General features: G+C 36.4%; 1 protein-coding gene across 1 annotated transcript; it reads left to right on the top strand.

Annotated features, from left to right (window-relative positions):
• Positions 1-625: 625 nt before the first annotated feature.
• On the top strand, positions 626-18619 carry LOC127866038 (zinc finger protein 883-like). Its single transcript, XM_052406275.1, has 5 exons — positions 626-836; positions 5183-5327; positions 12998-13674; positions 14153-14236; positions 16979-18619. Exons 1-5 carry the CDS (start codon positions 798-800, stop codon positions 18068-18070), a joined length of 2037 nt encoding a protein of 678 aa, XP_052262235.1. The 5' UTR covers positions 626-797; the 3' UTR covers positions 18071-18619.
• The last annotated feature ends 2837 nt before the right edge of the window (positions 18620-21456 follow it).

The following is a 21456-nucleotide window of genomic DNA, read 5'->3' as shown; positions in this document are numbered from 1 at the left end:
ATCAGATGCGTCGTTTTAGGGCACTCTCAACAAATATTGACGCCGTTACAAAGACTTGGGTCATTTCGTTTTTCAACGAATTTTTGTTGATTACACAATCAATTGAATTTAAAATGTGTAAATAAAAGGTAAATGTGTAATGAAACAACAAAATTAATTACCCTATATTGAGCAACAAAACTTCAACAAACTGCTTGGATGCATCGAAATTGGGCACTCGAGGATATATGCGCAAACATACAATATATGTAGCTTCTCTATGAAGAATTACAATGTCCGCCCTATTTTTTTGAAAACATCAACAATAATATAATGAACGTTGGTGTTGATTGAATAACAAATATACCACACATAGCATTTCACTTTGTGTGTTTTCAAACACGCGGTTGCACTTTTTGGAAAAAATACTTTATTAATTTTGCGCAAACTAAACACAGTTGTGTATTTTGACAATGACCGGGCTGTCGTCTTTGTTTTTTTTGAAAATGGTTTTGAGTTAATGAAGAAATTATCAGAAACGTACGTGAAGCGATGGTTTGTTGACATCCCACACATAGCCGAAAAAGCCACGTGGTACAGGGACCTTCAATACGGTGTCGTCTTTTTATTGACAGACAACCCTTTGTTACCGCCCCTTGTTAGCAGTTTGCCAACCCAAACACAGAGTTCGCTACGGTCAATTGGACCGAAACTATGTTAAGATATTGGTTACATTTATAAATCGCCACTCCGATTAAAACAGTAACAATATTTAACTTCAATTATATCGAACAAGTCACGTGTTTGAAACAGCGAAAATGGATTTGGAGTTCGCACTTAAACAAATTGAACACATGGTGCGAATTTAATTTATTTTTCGTGTTTTTTTTAATTGCATTATTTTAACACTAGAGGAAAGTTTTGCTTAGTGGCTCTTTGCCACAAACATCTTAGCATAGGTCTAAGTGCTCATCCGAATGAGCTTACCTGTTTATAATCATCGCAAGCTACACTCTGTCAGTGCTCCAGCTAGGCCTAAATTGAAGGGCGCCCCGCCCTACCCTCCCGAACATCGGCCCTGCCCTTCCTTGGGCCCCCTGCCCTTAAAAAACAAAACAAAAAAACATATAATGATTAATAAATCTGTTATTACAATACATTGCAATTAATTTATTTCTCATTGCAGACATTATATTTGAATTGTTTAATAATAATGGGAATAATATATTCTGACAAGTATTAATAACATATAAATTAACATATAAGAGGAAGCATTCAAGAAACGCCCGTGCGCTCGAAAATGTGCCCTTTTGACAAAATACTGCGTGTCTAAAGTGCTCTTTTGACAAAAAAGCCCCCTGCTCTTTTCAAATCCTAGCTGGAGCACTGCTCTGTTGTAGCATGCTACAAGGTCGTAGTGGGGTAATGGATATGGTGTCCGCCTAGGGACCTGGAGGTCACGGGTTCGATCCCCACCGTGGGAGCATTCTTTAGATCTCCCCCAAAGACACCAAGTACTGGTTCTAAGCCCAGGAAACAAACTCGAGAGGGTTTATATAAGCCTTAGGCTTTGGATGCAATAGAGCTAAAATAAATAGGTTTAAACTACCCGGTAAGCTACACTCCTTTATTTAAACTACTGGATGTTTAATGCCTCAATCAGTTTAATGCCATGTTTGGACATTTGTCCCACTTAGGGCTGCAACAATATACCGGTATATCGGTATATATCGCAATACGCGATCTGCATATTGTATTGCGATATGATTTTCATCATACCGGTACGAAAATTTTACAAAAATTCATTCACATTTCGTCCAGAAAAGCCATCCGAAATAATGATAAAAAGGTAAACAAAACAAAGCAGTGTAAATTATTTTTTACGTAAAAAAAGCATTCTAAAATGTGTATTATACGGAGTAGCGTTGTTACATGGGAGCATTCATTCGATGCTTTCGAACAGATTATCGTTGAATTAATTGCGCACAGCTGTAAATGTTTCGTTCGATTCTGATTTGAGCATTATTTGTAATCCGAATTTCGGAAACACGCTTCCAAATTTGAATGCTAACGCGACAATAAAAAATTATAGCGTCAAATAAAAAGTGCTTTATCCTTTGTCTCAATAAAAAGCGCGCGAAAATTATACAGACATGTAGAACGTCGCATGGAAAGTATGGGTGTATTTTGTGTTGTATAAAAACGGGAACATCACGTCAGCTGAATTACGCGTGTTCAGTGGAAAAAACGCCCCGGTTGGACGTTATTTCATCACATCTTTAAATAGTAACAATTGCAAAAATGTATATGATACTTAAGAAAATTTGCGAATGTTTGTGTTTCTTATTATTCTTGAGCACATTTATAGTAAATATTTACCAGAATTTGCTTTAAAATTGGAATTTATGGGATTATTGGGTAATTGGCAAATTATAATTTTGGTACAAGTTAGCAATATATTGCGATATATTGCAATACGGGTTTTTGAACTGACAATATATTGCAATACGGTTTTTGGCGTATTGTTGCAGCACTAGTCCCACTGATGTATAACATAGTATTAAACATGAAATGAACATAAGAGTATCATATTTTGAATGATGGATGTTATGTTATTGTATGTTATGTTTATTTAATATATTGAAATAAGTTAAAAGTGATTGATTACAAAAATGTGTTTTTATGATCAATTACTGAAATAAATTTGGTGTGATTTTCATTATGGGAGATTATTCACTATCAATATTGTTAATGTATAATATATGAAATGTAAAATTATTCTTTAACTGAAATAAATTGTGTGATCTTTCTTTTGGTCCTTGTATGTACATTGTATATATTGTCAAATTGTTGAACAAAGTTTTAATCAATTTATGTATTCACTATGTCATAATTATAAATATTGTTTATTTATTATATTAAAAAAATCATTAAAACGCTTGTAATCAATTTTAAACATACCTTCAAACTTAATTAATCAATCTTAAAATACAACAATTTTATTTTTACATAGCATAGAGGTGACAATCAAAGGTGTACAAGTTTCCAAATAAGATTCACACCTATATGGTATTATTCACACCTATCTGGACTCTGGTTATATATTACTACTGGAATTGAACGACTACCCCTTTTCAACCAAAAATCAGTGGCCCAAACTGGTAGTGGCAAGATACATAAAAAATCCAAAATTACTCTCCTGCCTTTTACTTTAGTCATTAGACAGTCACATTATTGTAATTTTGAGAGGAAAAGTGTGCTTAAACCTTTGTTCTCTGAAAAACACTAGCTACCAACAGAGCTAATCTGTCAGATATTTCATCCCCACTTACAGTACTTAATATGTACTTAAGAGTCTAAGAATGACAGACATATTTAAAACATCATGCCATGTGTCTTGTTCTCAATGTTTGTAATTGACAGGTTTAAAACCATCATTGAAAAGTTACGGTACGTATTTTGCCCCCCCCCCCCATCTTTTTAGAAGAGGGATATATTGTTTTGCTGGATATTAGTTGGTCAGTCTGTCTGATTGGTAGACCAGTTCGTCTCTGATCAGTAACTCTAGATGACCAATTGAAAATGGGGTCACTAGGTCAAAAGTTCAAGGTCACTGTCACAATAAGTGTTAAAATCATAACTGATCAATAAATCGTCAACCACTTGACGGATTGGTTTGAAACTTCCCAATTGCATTGGCCTTAGACAGTAGATGACCCCTATTAAAATTGGGTTCACATGTCAAAGGTCAAGGTCATCGTACCAGTAAGGTAAAAAAATTGTTTAAGATTAATAACTCTTCAATAAATTGACTGCTTGGCTTGATACTTCGCATGTGCATTGGCCTTGTACAGGAGATGACCCCTATTGAAATTGGGGTCACAAGTTCAAAGCCCTGTTTGGGGAGCATATGTCTTTGAATGCGGAACTCTGTTTATAAGTACACATTGCACTTGGTAAAAACGAAAGTATAAGGGGATAAGAGTTTAAATATTTTTCCATTCTATTGCAAAACATAGCTGCCAGTTCGAAAAGGTTTTCAAAGACTTTAAAAAGCGTTCTGTAGACGGTAGTAACAAGAAGCACCAGCTTAAGTGATAAATTTGATCTGTGGCAGGTTAATGCCTATTTTTATAACACCAGTTTCACAGGTGAGAATACATACAAATCAATCAATTATAAGTATACCAATCAACCTGCATTTTAACTGGTTAACAATTTTGTTGTTGATTTTATGACATACGTTTTTACATGGTCCATGTTGGCAAGCAATGACATATTTCACTTGCATTGAAGGTATTTCGAACATTAAAACAGCTAGAGTTATGTAATTGTTAAAACAAATTTACAAGCATTTGCAAGTGTGATTCTCTGTTTTTATTTAATTGTTCAAGGTAGTAATTGTATTAAAATATACAATAAAACATGTTTAGTAAATGAAATGTTACATAAAGCCCTCTTTGAACTAATTGTCATAGTGAAAACACTTTGTATTAAACCTGGAAGGTTAGAGTTAATCAAAATTGTAAATATGGAAGGTAAAAGTTAATCAAAATTGTAAATAAGACAAATGCTAGATTACAAATATTACTTTTAATTTAACAATAAAGTGATAGAAAATATGGTTTATAGAGTGTTATAAAATAGTGATTGATGACACTTTAGTCCTGTATTGTTGCTGAAGCCTGAACATAACTTATATTGAAGGACATTAATTTAAATAAACATATACATACTACAAGTATGTGAAGGGTAGTTTATGTACAAGTTGTTCATATACAAGCTCAATTAAATGTATGCTATCTGAAATAAACAAGCTTGTCTCTCTTTTATGAACTTAGTGCAATGATATTGTACTTTCAAGGAGTGTACGTGTATTATATGTTGGAGAATTTGAGCTGATATTACTATGTGCACACTTGACTGCAGCATAACATTAATTATCATTCAATATAGAAAGAGTGCATCCATTTATCAAATGTTTAAATAGAAAATTAATCTTAATATTATCTGATGATTCATGATTGTGGATGTTTACAAAGCACAAAGTGTATATTGTATTGTTAACTGATCCCTCAAACACATTTTAAATGACTTTTACATAACCTGTATTCCTTGGCCACTATCTGTACATGTGAACATGATGATATTTAACAAAGTTTTGTTAAAAAAATATATATAAGAGTCCCTGTATTGGTTTCAGTGCCTGGTGCTGCAGTCTCACGCTGTGAATGCTGTTGTGATACTTTCTGGAGGTGCCCACTTCTTGCCTCCATGCCTCGGTACACAGGCTGGCAAGGAATTTCTTCAGTCGCATCAACACATCACTGAACAGTTTACATTTTTCTGTAAGTTAATACAAGTGAATAGAGTTCTCACGTGATGTGTATTACTTCGCAAAACATATCCACATTTAACCAAATGCTTTCATCTTTTGATTAAATAAAATAACAAATGCGCATTTTAATGTTATTAAATATGTTTCACCTCATGCCATTCCCATTGGACAAAACACCGCAGATATGCTAACATTTTTATTAGTTTTGAAACTTGTAACATGCAATAAAGTTGTGTCTGACATATGCTACTGTATGCTACATACCAATATTTTCTTCAGTCTTCAAGAGTACTCTCTCTAACAGTCTTCATGAGTACTACTATCTCTATCAGTCTTCATGAGTACTCTCTCTATCAGTCTCCATGAGTACTCTCTCTAACAGTCTTCATGAGTACTCTCTCTATCAGTCTTCATGAGAACTCTCTCTATCAGTCTCCATGAGAACTCTCTCTATCAGTCTTCATGAGTACTCTCTCTAACAGTCTTCATGAGTACTACTCTCTCTATCAGTCTTCACGAGTACTCTCTCTATCAGTCTTCATGAGTACTCTCTCTATCAGTCTTCATGAGTACTCTCTCTCTCTCTATCAGTTTTCATGAGTACTCTCTATCAGTCTTCATGAGTACTCTCTGTCAGTCTTCATGAGTACTCTCTCTTATCAGTCTTCATGAGTACTCTCTCTATCAGTCTTCATGAGTACTACTCTCTCTATCAGTCTTCATGAGTACTACTCTCTCTGTCAGTCTTCATGAATACTCTCTCTGTCAGTCTTTATGAGTACTCTCTATATCAGTCTTCATATATACACTCTCTATCAGTCTTCATGAGTACTTCTCTCTCTATCAGTCTTCATGAGTACTACAGTACTCTCTCTATCAGTCTTCATGAGTACTCTCTCTATCAGTCTTCATGAGTACTCTCTCTCTATCAGTCTTCATGAGTACTACTCTCTCTATCAGTCTTCATGAGTACTCTCTGTCAGTCTTCATGAGTACTCTCTCTATCAGTCTTCATGAGTACTCTCTCTATCAGTCTTCATGAGTACTCTCTCTATCAGTCTTCATGAGTACTCTCTCTATCAGTCTTCATGAGTACTCTCTCTATCAGTCTTCATGAGTACTCTCTCTATCAGTCTTCATCTGTACTCTCTCTATCAGTCTTCATGAGTACTACTCTCTCTATCAGTCTTCATGAGTACTCTCTCTATCAGTCTTCATGAGTACTACTCTCTCTATCAGTCTTCATGAGTACTACTCTCTCTGTCAGTCTTCATGAGTACTCTCTCTGTCAGTCTTTATGAGTACTCTCTATATCAGTCTTCATATATACACTCTCTATCAGTCTTCATGAGTACTTCTCTCTCTATCAGTCTTCATGAGTACTACAGTACTCTCTCTATCAGTCTTTATGAGTACTCTCTCTATCAGTCTTCATGAGTACTCTCTCTCTATCAGTCTTCATGAGTACTACTCTCTCTATCAGTCTTCATGAGTACTACTCTCTCTATCAGTCTTCATGATTACTCTCTCTATCAGTCTTCATGAGTACTCTCTCTATCAGTCTTCATGAGTACTCTCTATCAGTCTTCATGAGTACTCTCTATCAGTCTTCATGAGTACTACTCTCTCTATCAGTCTTCATGAGTACTCTGTCAGTCTTCATGAGTACTCTCTCTATCAGTCTTCATGAGTACTCTCTCTATTAGTCTTCATGAGTACTAGTCTATCAGTCTTCATGAGTACTACTCTCTCTATCAGTCTTCATGAGTACTACTCTCTCTATCAGTCTTCATGAGTACCACTCTCTCGGTCAGTCTTCATGAGTACTCTCTCTAACAGTCTTCATGAGTACTACTATCTCTATCAGTCTTCATGAGTACTACTATCTCTATCAGTCTTCATGAGTACTCTCTCTTTTAGTCTTCATGAGTACTACTCTATCAGTCTTCATGAGTACACTCTCTATCAGTCTTCATGAGTACTACTCACTCTATCAGTCTTCATGAGTACTCTCTCTATCAGTCTTCATGAGTACTCTCTCTATCAGTCTTCATGAGTACTCTCTCTTTCAGTCTTCATGAATACTCTCTCTATCAGTCTTCATGAGTACTCTCTTTATCAGTCTTCATGAGTACTCTCTCTGTCAGTCTTCATGAGTACTCTCTCTATCAGTCTTCATGAGTACTCTCTCTGTCAGTCGTCATGAGTACTCTTTCTATTAGTCTTCATGAGTACTACTCTCTCTGTAAGTCTTCATGAGTACTACTCTCTCTGTCAGTCTTCACGAGTACTCTCTCTATCAGTCTTCATGAGTACTCTCTCTATCAGTCTTCATGAGTACTCTCTCTATCAGTCTTCATGAGTACTCTCTCTATCAGTCTTCATGAGTACTCTCTCTATCAGTCTTCATGAGTACTCTCTCTATCAGTCTTCATGAGTACTACTCTCTCTATCAGTCTTCATGAGTACTCTCTCTATCAGTCTTCATGAGTACTACTCTCTCTATCAGTCTTCATGAGTACTACTCTCTCTGTCAGTCTTCATGAGTACTCTCTCTGTCAGTCTTCATGAGTACTCTCTATATCAGTCTTCATATATACACTCTCTATCAGTCTTCATGAGTACTTCTCTCTCTATCAGTCTTCATGAGTACTACTCTCTCTATCAGTCTTCATGAGTTCTCTCTCTATCAGTCTTCATGAGAACTCTCTCTCTATCAGTCTTCATGAGTACTACTCTCTCTATCAGTCTTCATGAGTACTACTCTCTCTATCAGTCTTCATGATTACTCTCTCTATCAGTCTTCATGAGTACTCTCTCTATCAGTCTTCATGAATACTCTCTATCAGTCTTCATGAGTACTCTCTATCAGTCTTCATGAGTACTACTCTCTCTATCAGTCTTCATGAGTACTCTCTCTATTAGTCTTCATGAGTACTAGTCTATCAGTCTTCATGAGTACTACTCTCTCTATCAGTCTTCATGAGTACTACTCTCTCTATCAGTCTTCATGAGTACCACTCTCTCGGTCAGTCTTCATGAGTACTCTCTCTAACAGTCTTAATTAGTACTACTATCTCTATCAGTCTTCATGAGTACTACTATCTCTATCAGTCTTCATGAGTACTCTCTCTTTTAGTCTTCATGAGTACTACTCTATCAGTCTTCATGAGTACACTCTCTATCAGTCTTCATGAGTACTACTCTCTCTATCAGTCTTCATGAGTACTCTCTCTATCAGTCTTCATGAGTACTCTCTCTATCAGTCTTCATGAGTACTCTCTCTTTCAGTCTTCATGAATACTCTCTCTATCAGTCTTCATGAGTACTCTCTTTATCAGTCTTCATGAGTACTCTCTCTGTCAGTCTTCATGAGTACTCTCTCTATCAGTCTTCATGAGTACTCTCTCTGTCAGTCGTCATGAGTACTCTTTCTATTAGTCTTCATGAGTACTACTCTCTCTGTCAGTCTTCATGAGTACTACTCTCTCTGTCAGTCTTCATGAGTTCTCTCTCTATCAGTCTTCATGATTACTCTCTCTATCAGTCTTCATGAGTACTAATCTCTCTATCAGTCTTCATGAGTACTACTCTCTCTATCAGTCTTCATGAGTATCCTCTCTGTCAGTCTTCATGAGTACTACTCTCGATCAGTCTTCATGAGTACTCTCTATCAGTCTTCATGAGTACTCTCTATCAGTCTTCATGAGTACTCTCTCTATTAGTCTTCATGAGTACTACTCTCTCTATCAGTCTTCATGAGTACTCTCTCTGTCAGTCTTCATGAGTACTCTCTCTATCAGTCTTCATGAGTACTACTCTCTCTATCAGTCTTCATGAGCACTACTCTCTCTGTCAGTCTTCATGAGTACTCTATCAGAATTCATGAGTACTCTCTCTATCAGTCTTCATGAGTACTCTCTCTATCAGTCTTCATGAGTACTACTCTCTCTGTCAGTCTTCAAGAGTATTACTCTCTCTGTCAGTCTTCATGAGTACTCTCTCTATCAGTCTTTATGAGTACTCTATCAGTCTTCATGAGTACTCTCTCTCTCTCTATCAGTTTTCATGAGTAGTCTCTATCCTCTTCATGAGTACTCTCTCTGTCAGTCTTCATAAGTACTCTCTCTATCAGCTTCATGAGTACTCTATCAGTCTTCATGAGTACTACTCTCTATCAGTCTTCATGAGAACTCTCTCTATCAGTCTTCATGAGTACTCTCAATAACAGTCTTCGTGAGTACTACTCTCTCTGTCAAACTTCATGAGTACTCTCTCTTTCAGTCTTCATGAGTACTACTCTCTATCAGCTTCATGAGTACTCTATCAGTCTTCATGAGTACTCTCTCTATCAGTCTTCATGAGTACTATCTCTATCAGTCTTCATGAGTACTCTCTCTAACAGTCTTCATGAGTACTCTCTATCAGTCTTCATGAGAACTACTCTCTCTGTCAGTCTTCATGAGTACTACTCTCTCTGTCAAACTTCATGAGTACTCTCTCTTTCAGTCTTCATGAGTACTACTCTCTCTATCAGTCTTCATGAGTACACTCTCTTTCAGTCTTCATGAGTACTTTATTAGTCTTCATGAGTACTCTCTCTATCCCTCTTCATGAGTACTCTCTCTTTCAGTCTTCATGAGTACTACTCTCTCTATCAGTCTTCATGAGTACTACTCTCTCTATCAGTCTTCATGAGTACTCTATCAGTCTTCATGAGTACTCTATCAGTCTTCTAGAGTATTCTCTCTATAAGTCTTCATGAGTACTCTCTCTATCAGTCTCCATGAGTACTCTCTCTATCAGTCTTCATGAGTACTACTCTCTCTTTTAGTCATCATGAGTACTACTCTCTCTATCAGTCTTCATGAATACTTGCTATCAGTCTTCATGAGTACTCTCTCTATCAATCTTCATGAGTACTCTCTCTTTCAGTCTTCATGAATACTCTCTCTATCAGTCTTCATGAGTACTCTCTTTATCAGTCTTCATGAGTACTCTCTCTGTCAGTCTTCATGAGTACTCTCTCTATCAGTCTTCATGAGTACTCTCTCTGTCAGTCGTCATGAGTACTCTTTCTATTAGTCTTCATGAGTACTACTCTCTCTGTCAGTCTTCATGAGTACTACTCTCTCTGTCAGTCTTCATGAGTTCTCTCTCTATCAGTCTTCATGATTACTCTCTCTATCAGTCTTCATGAGTACTAATCTCTCTATCAGTCTTCATGAGTACTACTCTCTCTATCAGTCTTCATGAGTATCCTCTCTGTCAGTCTTCATGAGTACTACTCTCGATCAGTCTTCATGAGTACTCTCTATCAGTCTTCATGAGTACTCTCTATCAGTCTTCATGAGTACTCTCTCTATTAGTCTTCATGAGTACTACTCTCTCTATCAGTCTTCATGAGTACTCTCTCTGTCAGTCTTCATGAGTACTCTCTCTATCAGTCTTCATGAGTACTACTCTCTCTATCAGTCTTCATGAGTACTACTCTCTCTATCAGTCTTCATGAGCACTACTCTCTCTGTCAGTCTTCATGAGTACTCTATCAGAATTCATGAGTACTCTCTCTATCAGTCTTCATGAGTACTCTCTCTATCAGTCTTCATGAGTACTACTCTCTCTGTCAGTCTTCAAGAGTATTACTCTCTCTGTCAGTCTTCATGAGTACTCTCTCTATCAGTCTTTATGAGTACTCTATCAGTCTTCATGAGTACTCTCTCTCTCTATCAGTTTTCATGAGTAGTCTCTATCCTCTTCATGAGTACTCTCTCTGTCAGTCTTCATAAGTACTCTCTCTATCAGCTTCATGAGTACTCTATCAGTCTTCATGAGTACTACTCTCTATCAGTCTTCATGAGAACTCTCTCTATCAGTCTTCATGAGTACTCTCAATAACAGTCTTCGTGAGTACTACTCTCTCTGTCAAACTTCATGAGTACTCTCTCTTTCAGTCTTCATGAGTACTACTCTCTATCAGCTTCATGAGTACTCTATCAGTCTTCATGAGTACTCTCTCTATCAGTCTTCATGAGTACTATCTCTATCAGTCTTCATGAGTACTCTCTCTAACAGTCTTCATGAGTACTCTCTATCAGTCTTCATGAGAACTACTCTCTCTGTCAGTCTTCATGAGTACTACTCTCTCTGTCAAACTTCATGAGTACTCTCTCTTTCAGTCTTCATGAGTACTACTCTCTCTATCAGTCTTCATTAGTACACTCTCTTTCAGTCTTCATGAGTACTTTATTAGTCTTCATGAGTACTCTCTCTATCCCTCTTCATGAGTACTCTCTCTTTCAGTCTTCATGAGTACTACTCTCTCTATCAGTCTTCATGAGTACTACTCTCTCTATCAGTCTTCATGAGTACTCTATCAGTCTTCATGAGTACTCTATCAGTCTTCTAGAGTATTCTCTCTATAAGTCTTCATGAGTACTCTCTCTATCAGTCTCCATGAGTACTCTCTCTATCAGTCTTCATGAGTACTACTCTCTCTTTTAGTCATCATGAGTACTACTCTCTCTATCAGTCTTCATGAATACTTGCTATCAGTCTTCATGAGTACTCTCTCTATCAATCTTCATGAGTACTCTATCAGTCTTCATGAGACCTCTCTCTATCAGTCTTCATTAGTACTCTCTCTATCAGTCTTCATGAGTACTCTCTCTATCAGTCTTCATGAGTACTCTCTCTTTCAGTCTTCATGAATACTCTCTCTATCAGTCATCATGAGTACTCTCTCTTTCAGTCTTCATTAGTACTCTCTCTATCAGTCTTCATGAGTACTCTGTTTTGAAAACTGGGGTTAAAGCATGAGCTGAAAGTGTCGTCCTAGATAAGCCTTTGCAGTATGCACAGGCTAAGCATGGTCAATACTTTCCTTTAAAACTGAATTTTCGCTAAGAAGAGACTTCCTTCTGGTAAAAAATACAATACAAGTGGACAGTGTCGCCAAGTATTAGCTTGTATGGACTGCACAGGCTAGTACAACACTTTGCCCAGTGCATGGTATATGTTGATTGAGTTTGCCATAAGAAAGAAATTGTAGAAACAGTACATGAACAGTTGACAAAAAAAGTGTAGCTTGTGTATCTGTGTTTTTATGCTCCCCCAAAAAAAATTGGGGGGAGCATATAGTCGCCGCTTCGTTCATCCGTCCGTGTGACAGTGTGTCCGTTTGTCCATGCACAATTTTTGTCCGGGCTATTTCTCAGCAATTAATGACCAGAATTCAATGAAACTTTATGGGAAGCTTCACTACCAAGAGGAAATGTGCATATTATTAGCTGGTTCTGGTCGGATGATTTTTCACAGAGTTATGGCCCTTTGAATTTTTCTATAACAAAATTAATTTTCCATTAACTGTACATATAGTGCAATTTTTAACCGGGCTATTTCTCAGCAACTAATGACCGGAATTCAATGAAACTTTATGGGAAGCTTTACTACCAAGAGGAGATGTGCATATTATCAGCGGGTTCTGGTCATATGATTTTTCACACAGTTATGGCCCTTTGAATTTTTCTATAACAAAAATTCTTGCCCCCCCCCCCCCCCAACTACTGTGCCCTCAAGACGTTTCCTTTTATCTGAATATAAAGTGCAATATTGTGACAAAAAAAAACTTTGGGGAGCATCACCCGTCTCTGACGGTTTCTTGTTTTAAATTGATTTCAGGTACCAAACTGTTATCTAAAGTATCTGACAAAAATGGGGCAGAGGAGAGAAGAAGTGATTTACAGACATTTGACGTACAGAATATTGAAGTATTGGGTGTCCCCAATGTCATTTATGGGAAAATTGACTCAGACAGTGAAGCAACCATTAATAATGACTTTTTATATTTTGATTCAACTATGGAAGAATTCACAAAGTCTTCCAGGGAAGAGAATGATTACACAGATGTTGACTTCAAACAGACAGAACGTTATTCTAAGGAGGGATCAACACGCAATAAATTTATTTTAAATTCCAGTGTGAAATATCATTTAAATGGTCACAGTGATATAAAACTTGCATTTGGTAGCAGTGATAGAGGTGAAATTATTGCATCAGTTCCAGAAATGGTGAACATATTTAAGTCAGAGGGAATAACAACATACAGCTGTAAACTATGTGGAGAAAATCTAAAGGAAGGAAAAAGATATGATATACATATCTATACACATCTTGTGAAAAAGTGCACTGTATGTCCAAAAACTTTTTCGGATAGTTGTTCAGTCTCTAAAGTGACGCGACATGTCAAAAACCACCAGAAGTGTCCGTACATGTGTCAATGGTGTTACAAGAATTTTAGCACTGCTGATGAAAGAGACAAGCATGCACACCTGCACAGCAACAAACTAAAATGTGCGGTGAGTTGTGGTTTTGTTTATATTTTCATTCCATTTTACATATTTTAAACAGTTTCAAAAGTATTTTATAATCAAACATAAAAAAGGAAATTCTTGTTCTAATTCTTTATTCAAACTTCCATTTTCAGAGAAATTCTTATTTAGATAGAAACACAAATCCTGTCTATTAAGCATTTCGGGCTTCACCTGGTCATCCAAAGTCTGGTTTTAAAACTGCTGTTTTTCTTGTTATTCCTATTAAAACATACTTTGTTTTCTGTTTTGAATATAAATGATGCTAGCGATTTAAATATACATTTTGGTTAAAAAAAGTTTTGACTGATCATTCTTTTCTGTTCTATTAACTTTTTATCACTTACAATCATTTTGACATTTGTTATATTGGTCAAGGAACATAAACTGGCAACTTAAGAGCTTAGCAAAAACAGAAGTAATACACTTGCTGTCCTTAAACATCATGCAGATATTTATGTTTCAGATTTGCCTTAAAGAGTATGACAGCATAAGTCGCTACAACAATCATATGAAGTTTTCACATGGACCCAAAACCTACAAGTGTCAGGTACATGCAAAGTACTAAAAACAACAATTTATACATATATATATATATATATATATATATATATATATATATATATATATATATATATATATATATATATATATATATATATATATATATATATATATATATGTATATATATATATATATATATATATATATATATATATATTTACACACACACACACGAGATGGAGCATTTACCAAATGTGCATGTAGTATATTGACAAAGGAACAAAATTACAAGAATTAATTGGAGAATACTTGAGTTGTTGTAAAGGTACACATAGTTTTCATGTTAAGTACATTTAGTTGTTAGAAAGCTCAAAGAACGTAGAATAAATCTTGGGGCACAAGTCTGCGCAAAGGTGATAACCATAATGTAGTTATTAATCAGATTGAAAAGAGCACTCCTCTAATAAATAGTTCAGTTTCTAATTAATAGACATGTATACAAAACTCCAGTATCAAAATTCATGGGTCCAATATGTGTTTTGCAATCAGCAACAACATGTGACCCATATGGGCAAACCATATCAGTCCTTAATGGAATCCATATAGGTTGCATCTGTGCCAATTATGGGCTACATTTGGAACCCATATGGGCTGCAAATGTACATTTTATTTTGTGCATATTGCACTTAACACACCAGATTTCAAGACTTCCCACATCATTTAATGGAAACATTTGAAGCACGTGTTGGTTGGGCTTGGGATTATGACTCAATTGTGACATTATTTTGACATTTGTCTGCCTCTTACTGTTTTGAGCTCCGTTTTCTAATGGTATCTTGACACTCCATGTTTTCAGTGTTTTTTTAATCCATGGTCTGTAATTCAGAAAACAAAACTACAAGCAAATATCTTTAATGTTTATGCAGTGCACTCTTGAATTTTCACTTTTCTTCACCCATGGTATTTGTATACATTTATTTTGTAGATTGATATTGTGAGATATCAAAAAAAGTATAAAACTTGGTGTATGCTTGTAAAATTGTAAAAACAAAATGTTTTTTTTATCTCACCTGAGCACAACGTGCTCATGGTGAGCTATTGTGATCGCATTTTGTCCGTCGTGCATCGTCAGCATTTACCTTGTTAACACTCTAAAGGTCACATTTATTGTCCAATCTTCATGAAACTTGGTTAGAACATGTGTCTCAAAAATATCTTGGACGAGTTCGAAAATGGTTCCGGTTGGTTGAAAAACATGGCTGCCAGGGGGCGTGGCAGTTTTCCTTATATGGCTATAGTAAAACCTTGTTAACACTCTAGAAGTCACATTTTTAGTCCAATCTGCATGAAACTTGGTGGGAACATGTGTCCCAATAAAATCTTGGACAAGTTCAAAAATTGTTCCCGTTGGTTGAAAAACATGGCCGCCAGGGGGCGTGGCAGTTTTCCTTATATGGCTTTAATAAACCCTTGTTAACACTCTAGAAGTCACATTTTTAGTCCAATCTTCATGAAACTTTGTCAGAACATGTGTCCCAATAATATCTTGGACGAGTTTGAAAATGGTTCCGGTTGGTTGAAAAACATGGCCGCCAGGGGGCATGGCAGTTTTCCTTATATGGCTAAAGTAAAACCTTGTTAACACTCTAGAAGTCACATTTTTAGTCCAATCTTCATGAAACTTGGTCAAAACATGTGTCCCAATAATATCTTGGATGAGTTCGAAAATGGTTCCAGTTGAATGAAAAATATGGCCGCCACGGGGCGGGGCAGTTTTCCTTATATGGCTTTACTGTATGGTAAAACCTTGTTAACACTCTAGATGTCACATTTGTGGTCCAATGCTCATGAAACTTGGTCAGAATATTTGAACTAATAATATCTGGGATAAGTTAAAAAATGGTTGAGATCCGTTAAAAAACATGGCCGCAAGGGGGCGTGGCATTTTTCCTTAAATGGCTTTTTACTACAAAACCTTGTTAACACTCTAGAAGTCACATTTATTATCCAATCTTTATGAAACTTTATCAGAACATTTGTTCTAACAATAGCTCGAGTGAGTTTGAAAATGGTTATGGTTCGTTGAAAAACATGGCCACAAGGGGGGGGGAGGGGCAGTTGTCCTTATATGGCTTTAGTGAAAACTTGTTGACACTATATTAGCCACATTTATTGGCCAATCTTCATGAAACTTGGTCAGAACATTTGTCCCAATGAAATTTTGCCAGAGATTGAAGCTGGGTCATATGAGCTCAAAAACTAGGTCACAAGGTCAAATATAAAAAAAACATGTTAAAAGTCACTTTTTTGGTCCAAAATAATCTTCATGAATCAGCTTGCATTTTTTTCAGAATAGTCTAGTTCCTTTGGCTTTCAGGTGAGCGCCTTAGGGCCTGATGGCCCTCTTGTTTCATTTTTTGAGCTTAATTTTTGTGCACCTGCTCTGTGATATTTAAAGTCCCAACTATTTTTTACATGTATAAACATTTTGTTTCTGTAATTATAAAATACACAATCAATAATCTCACTGAAATACTTGTGTTTTTTTATATCAATATGGAAGATGAGATCATTATTCTCTATCTCACGTTTTCACTTTTTTGTTCAAATCTGAATATTCAGGTAAAGGTAAATGCAAATTGTTTTTTTAACTACAATTCTTTTGTGTATAATCAGTACATTTTCATTGATGTAGACGCTTAAACCAAACATTACAATTTAACTAGTAGAGAATTCTTACATTCTTTAATATAAATGTAAATTTGTGTTTGTACATGTATATTTCAGGTTTGTGATTCTTCCTTCTCCTCACAGGCAGTATTGAAGAAACATGAACATGTGCATGGTGAAAAAGAACACCTATGTGACCAATGCGATGCTAGATTTGCTACTATATACAGTTTAAAAAACCATATTGAGCATGTGCATTTAGAATCAGAAAAACTGTGGAAATGTGATGCATGTGAGAAGACCTACAAGTCCAGGAAGCTGCTATCTGATCACATGCGGTATCACCGTAGCCCGGTGTTGTGTGATACGTGTGGAAAGGCATTCAGCACACCGTCCTCACTTCGTCTCCACAACCTGTCCATGCACTCTGCGGAGAGAAAATACAAATGTGATACGTGTGGGGACAGTTTCCCAATTTTATCTAGCCTAAAACGACACTCTCAAAAGCATGTTGGCAGTGGAAGTGGCAATTACATACACCAGTGTTCATATTGCGAGAAGTCGTTCAAAACAAAGGGAGCACTAGAATCCCATGAAAACGTCCATACAAAATTGAAACAGTACCGCTGTTCTTTCTGTAGCTCTGAATTTTTGCGCATATCAACTCTGTACTCTCACAAACGTGCTGTTCACCATGACCAATTGACAGTGGGTCAAATTCTACCACGATGCCGCTACTGCCGGGAGAAGTTCAAGAACAGTTACCATTTATTCAAACATGTCAAGGCCATGCACTATGAAGAAGACCTGATGAACCCAAAGCCGTATATGAAACAGTGTCCAATATGCTCGAAAGTATTCCTGCCCAAGAACCTCAAGGTTCACATGGACATGCATAACGAGGTTAAACCGCACAAATGTGTCATCTGTAGAAAGGCATTTACGGACAAATGTAACCTGCGAGGACATCTGAAAATGGTGCACAAGGAAGGGTCTTTCCGATGTAACACCTGTGCGAAAATGTTCTTTGACGGATATAGCATACACGAACATTTTCACAAAGAGCATGTCTTGACAGGTAGTGACCTGGAGCAGGCTGTAAGCGTTATCGAGCGACAGATGACTACAGATGGGGAGGCCTGCCTACAGTACAACAGGGACGAAGGCCTCTGTGTCATACCCCATTTACCTTTGTATAGTCAGATCTAGATAAATAACCATCACTAAGATCTTATTTATGTTACAATTCATAACACAAGGACTAAAATATTAAAAAATAATTAAGTTTTTTATTTTTTTCCAACATTGTTTTATTCATGAAAACATAATGTGTGAATCAATCGATCACATTTATTAAAAAAGATATTATGTTAATGAAGGAATGTTTCCTTCACTTCTGCAGATTTTTTTCTGGCGTAAAGTTGTTACACTTTCACTTCACACATATATCATATACATCATATACAATATTATTTGGTCAGTTAATACTAGTTTACTTTATGTTCACTACATAGTGCTGGGGAGACATATTGACAAGCTGCTGTTTGCTAGTTGTTTAGTTGTTTAGTTAGTGACATATTTCCATATTTTGTGACCCATTACTCTACTGTGTATGATGGGATCAAAATAAATGTGCTGTTATGAATTTGACAAGTTGTGTTGCTCGCTTAAAGGTTAATGTCACAATTGACACTACAGAAGTTCTTGCATAAACTTTTATGGTGATAGTAAAAGTGAGAGATTGTTTACTGCAAATTACTTAAGTGATTATTGCTTTTTAAGTCCATTTGCACTAATAGTCATATCAAGACGATATGTCACATGGTATATCCACCTTGTTCACTTAAAGGTCCATGATTTAAACAACAGTTTAAAGCTACATACCTTATCTTTACCTCCTTATTTTGCATAATTGCTGTATTTTTTGTGACATTTTTAAGTTCACATGAGCACACAGAGCAACAAATATATTTCAAAAATAAAAACTCTTAATCACCAGGTCAGGACTTCATGGCTTTAATATTTGGTGTGTAGTGGGCATCTACTGAATTTGTTTAAATCATGCACCAGGGGTCAAAACTGTCCTCGCCCCAGGCGTCAAAGAATTTTGTATAGACTTGAATTTTAAATAACTTAAAAATCATTAGTGTCTGAAGTTTAATATTTGGTGTGTAACATCATATGATGGTCCTCTGCTAAGTTTGTTCAAATAATACCACTGGGTTCAAAATAAATTTTTATGTCCCCCACTATAGTATTGGGGGACATATTGTTTTTGTCCTGTATGTTGGTTGGTCTGTCTGTCTGTCTGTTTGCGCCAACTTTAACATTTGCAATAACTTTTGCAATATTGAAGATAGCAACTTGATATTTGGCATGCATATGTATCTCATGGAGCTGCACATTTTGAGTGGTGAAAGCTCAAGGTCAAGGTCATCCTTCAAGGTCAAAGGTCAAATATATGGGTCAAAATCGCTAATTTAATGTACACTTTTGCTGTATTTCAATATTCAAGATAGCAACTTGATATTTGGCATGCATGTGCATCTCATGGAGCTGCACATTTTGAGTGGTGAAAGGTCAAGGTCATCCTTCAAGGTCAGAGGTCAAATATATGTTGCCAAAATCGCTCATTTTATGAGTACTTTTGCAATATTGAAGATAGCAACTTGATATTTGGCATGCATGTGCATCTCATGGAGCTGCACATTTTGAGTGGTGAAAGGTCAAGGTCATCCTTTAAGGTCAAATATATGGGTCAAAATTGCTCATGTAATGTCACTTCTGCAATATTGAAGCTAGCAATTTTATATTTGAAATGCATGTGTATCTCATGGAGCTGCACATTTTGAGTGGTGAAGGGTCAAGGTCAAGGTCATCCTACAAGGTCAAACAGTCATATAGGGGGACATTGTGTTTCACAACTTTTCGTTTAAAGGTTGTCTCTTCCAAACGAAAATCCTGTATATGCTGAAAGTGTCGTCCCAGATTAGGCATACATTGGATGACACATTAATTCAGACCAGTCTTCATACAAGGAGGCTTAATTGATGGCAAGTGACCAGTTGCTAAACAGTCTGAAACAGTACAAAGGCACGTAACAAACATTGACAAATGCTGAGGCTAGCAACCTAGAACGGTCAACGCACATGATTGGAGGTTGAAATAGGTTTTATTGAGCTTCAACTGCACACTTTACCCAGAGTTGTTCACAATAAAAATGTATATAAAAATAACATCCAAGCAGCAACATTAATATTTAATTGCAACATGTATGACTTAATCACATACATTTAGAAATAACCAAGCAATGAAAATGAATAAATATGGTTATATAAACTGACAGGAACAGTCGTTTTTAACACTGTCTAATATGATATTATTTTAATGGTTTAACAGATTTTATTGTTGCCAGAAACCTAATTTTTCCAATAATTATGGAATTCAGTGTCCCAGTATGGAGATTATTTTTTTTACAAATGAATGTCTTTTATTGAAGGGATGTGCTAACGGGTATTAACCTGGAATGGCTACGGTGCGTATTATAATGCATGTTATTTTTAGCTGGGATATGTTGAGCTTAAACAAGTTAACCACATTCCTCCTATCGAGTATAAATATTCAAATTTGCATGGTTGTAGGACAGATGCAAAGCAGTATACACCCGCGCGTCTTCGAAGGGGGGGGAGGGGGGCATAATTATTTTAAATAAAAGAAACAACTTAATTTTAATATATATATTCAAATTACCTTTATTAACAAACGCATTGGTTTTTGAAGATCTGTAGACATCTGTGATCAGTGTCAACTGGGTCATACGAGTTGTGTATCCTGTTATTATGCCCCCCTTCGAAGAAGAGGGGGCATATTGCTTTGCTCATGTCGGTCGGTCCGTCCACCAGGTGGTTTCCGGATGATAACTCAAGAACGCTTGGGGCTAGGATCATGAAACTTCATAGGTACATTGATCATGACTCGCAGATGACCCCTATTATTTTGAGGTTACTAGGTCAAAGGTCAAGGTCACAGGTGAAGGTCACAGTTACTGGAAATAGGCATTTTAAGGATTTAGCATGGTTCAAACAAGGGAAACATCTACCGTTTATGCATGTTCTTTTTATTACAGCATTTGCCTCCCTTTAATTCATTTAAAATCTCATTTTACAGCAGAGATTCCAAATCTGACCTGTAAATGAGCCCCATATTTACTGCCAGTGCTAGGTTACCTTTTCCCATTTGATCATTTTTAAGTATTGGTATTGTAATGCTGCTGCTACTGCTACTACTACTACTTCTACTACTACTACTACTACTACTACTACTACTACTACTTCTACTACTACTACTACTACTACTTCTACTACTACTAGTACTACACCACCACCACCTACCCCACCACAACCACCACCACCACCACCACCTCCGTTCACAGTGACAAAAACGTATTCACACAATGGCTGCTACTACAACATATAGCCCATATAGGGGGGCATGCATGTTTTACAAAAAGCCCTTGTTTCTTAAAAGTTGACCCAGCATGTGTAAAAAATATTGCAAGGCATATACATTTCCAGAAAGGAAATTCATTTCTGTGT

This window comes from Dreissena polymorpha, chromosome 2 (assembly GCF_020536995.1).
Source record: "Dreissena polymorpha isolate Duluth1 chromosome 2, UMN_Dpol_1.0, whole genome shotgun sequence".
Classification (NCBI taxonomy): Eukaryota; Metazoa; Mollusca; class Bivalvia; order Myida; family Dreissenidae; genus Dreissena; species Dreissena polymorpha.
The sequence above is the reverse complement of the archived record's forward strand: the minus strand, read 5'-3'. Positions and strand labels throughout refer to the sequence as shown.

Coding starts and splice junctions, on each gene's coding strand:
- LOC127866038 (XM_052406275.1), top strand. CDS start 798: ATGGATTTGGAGTTCGCACTTAAACAAATTGAACACATG. Junction 13,675..14,152: donor GCAACAAACTAAAATGTGCG/GTGAGTTGTGGT, acceptor TTTATGTTTCAG/ATTTGCCTTAAAGAGTATGA. Junction 14,237..16,978: donor CCAAAACCTACAAGTGTCAG/GTACATGCAAAG, acceptor TGTATATTTCAG/GTTTGTGATTCTTCCTTCTC.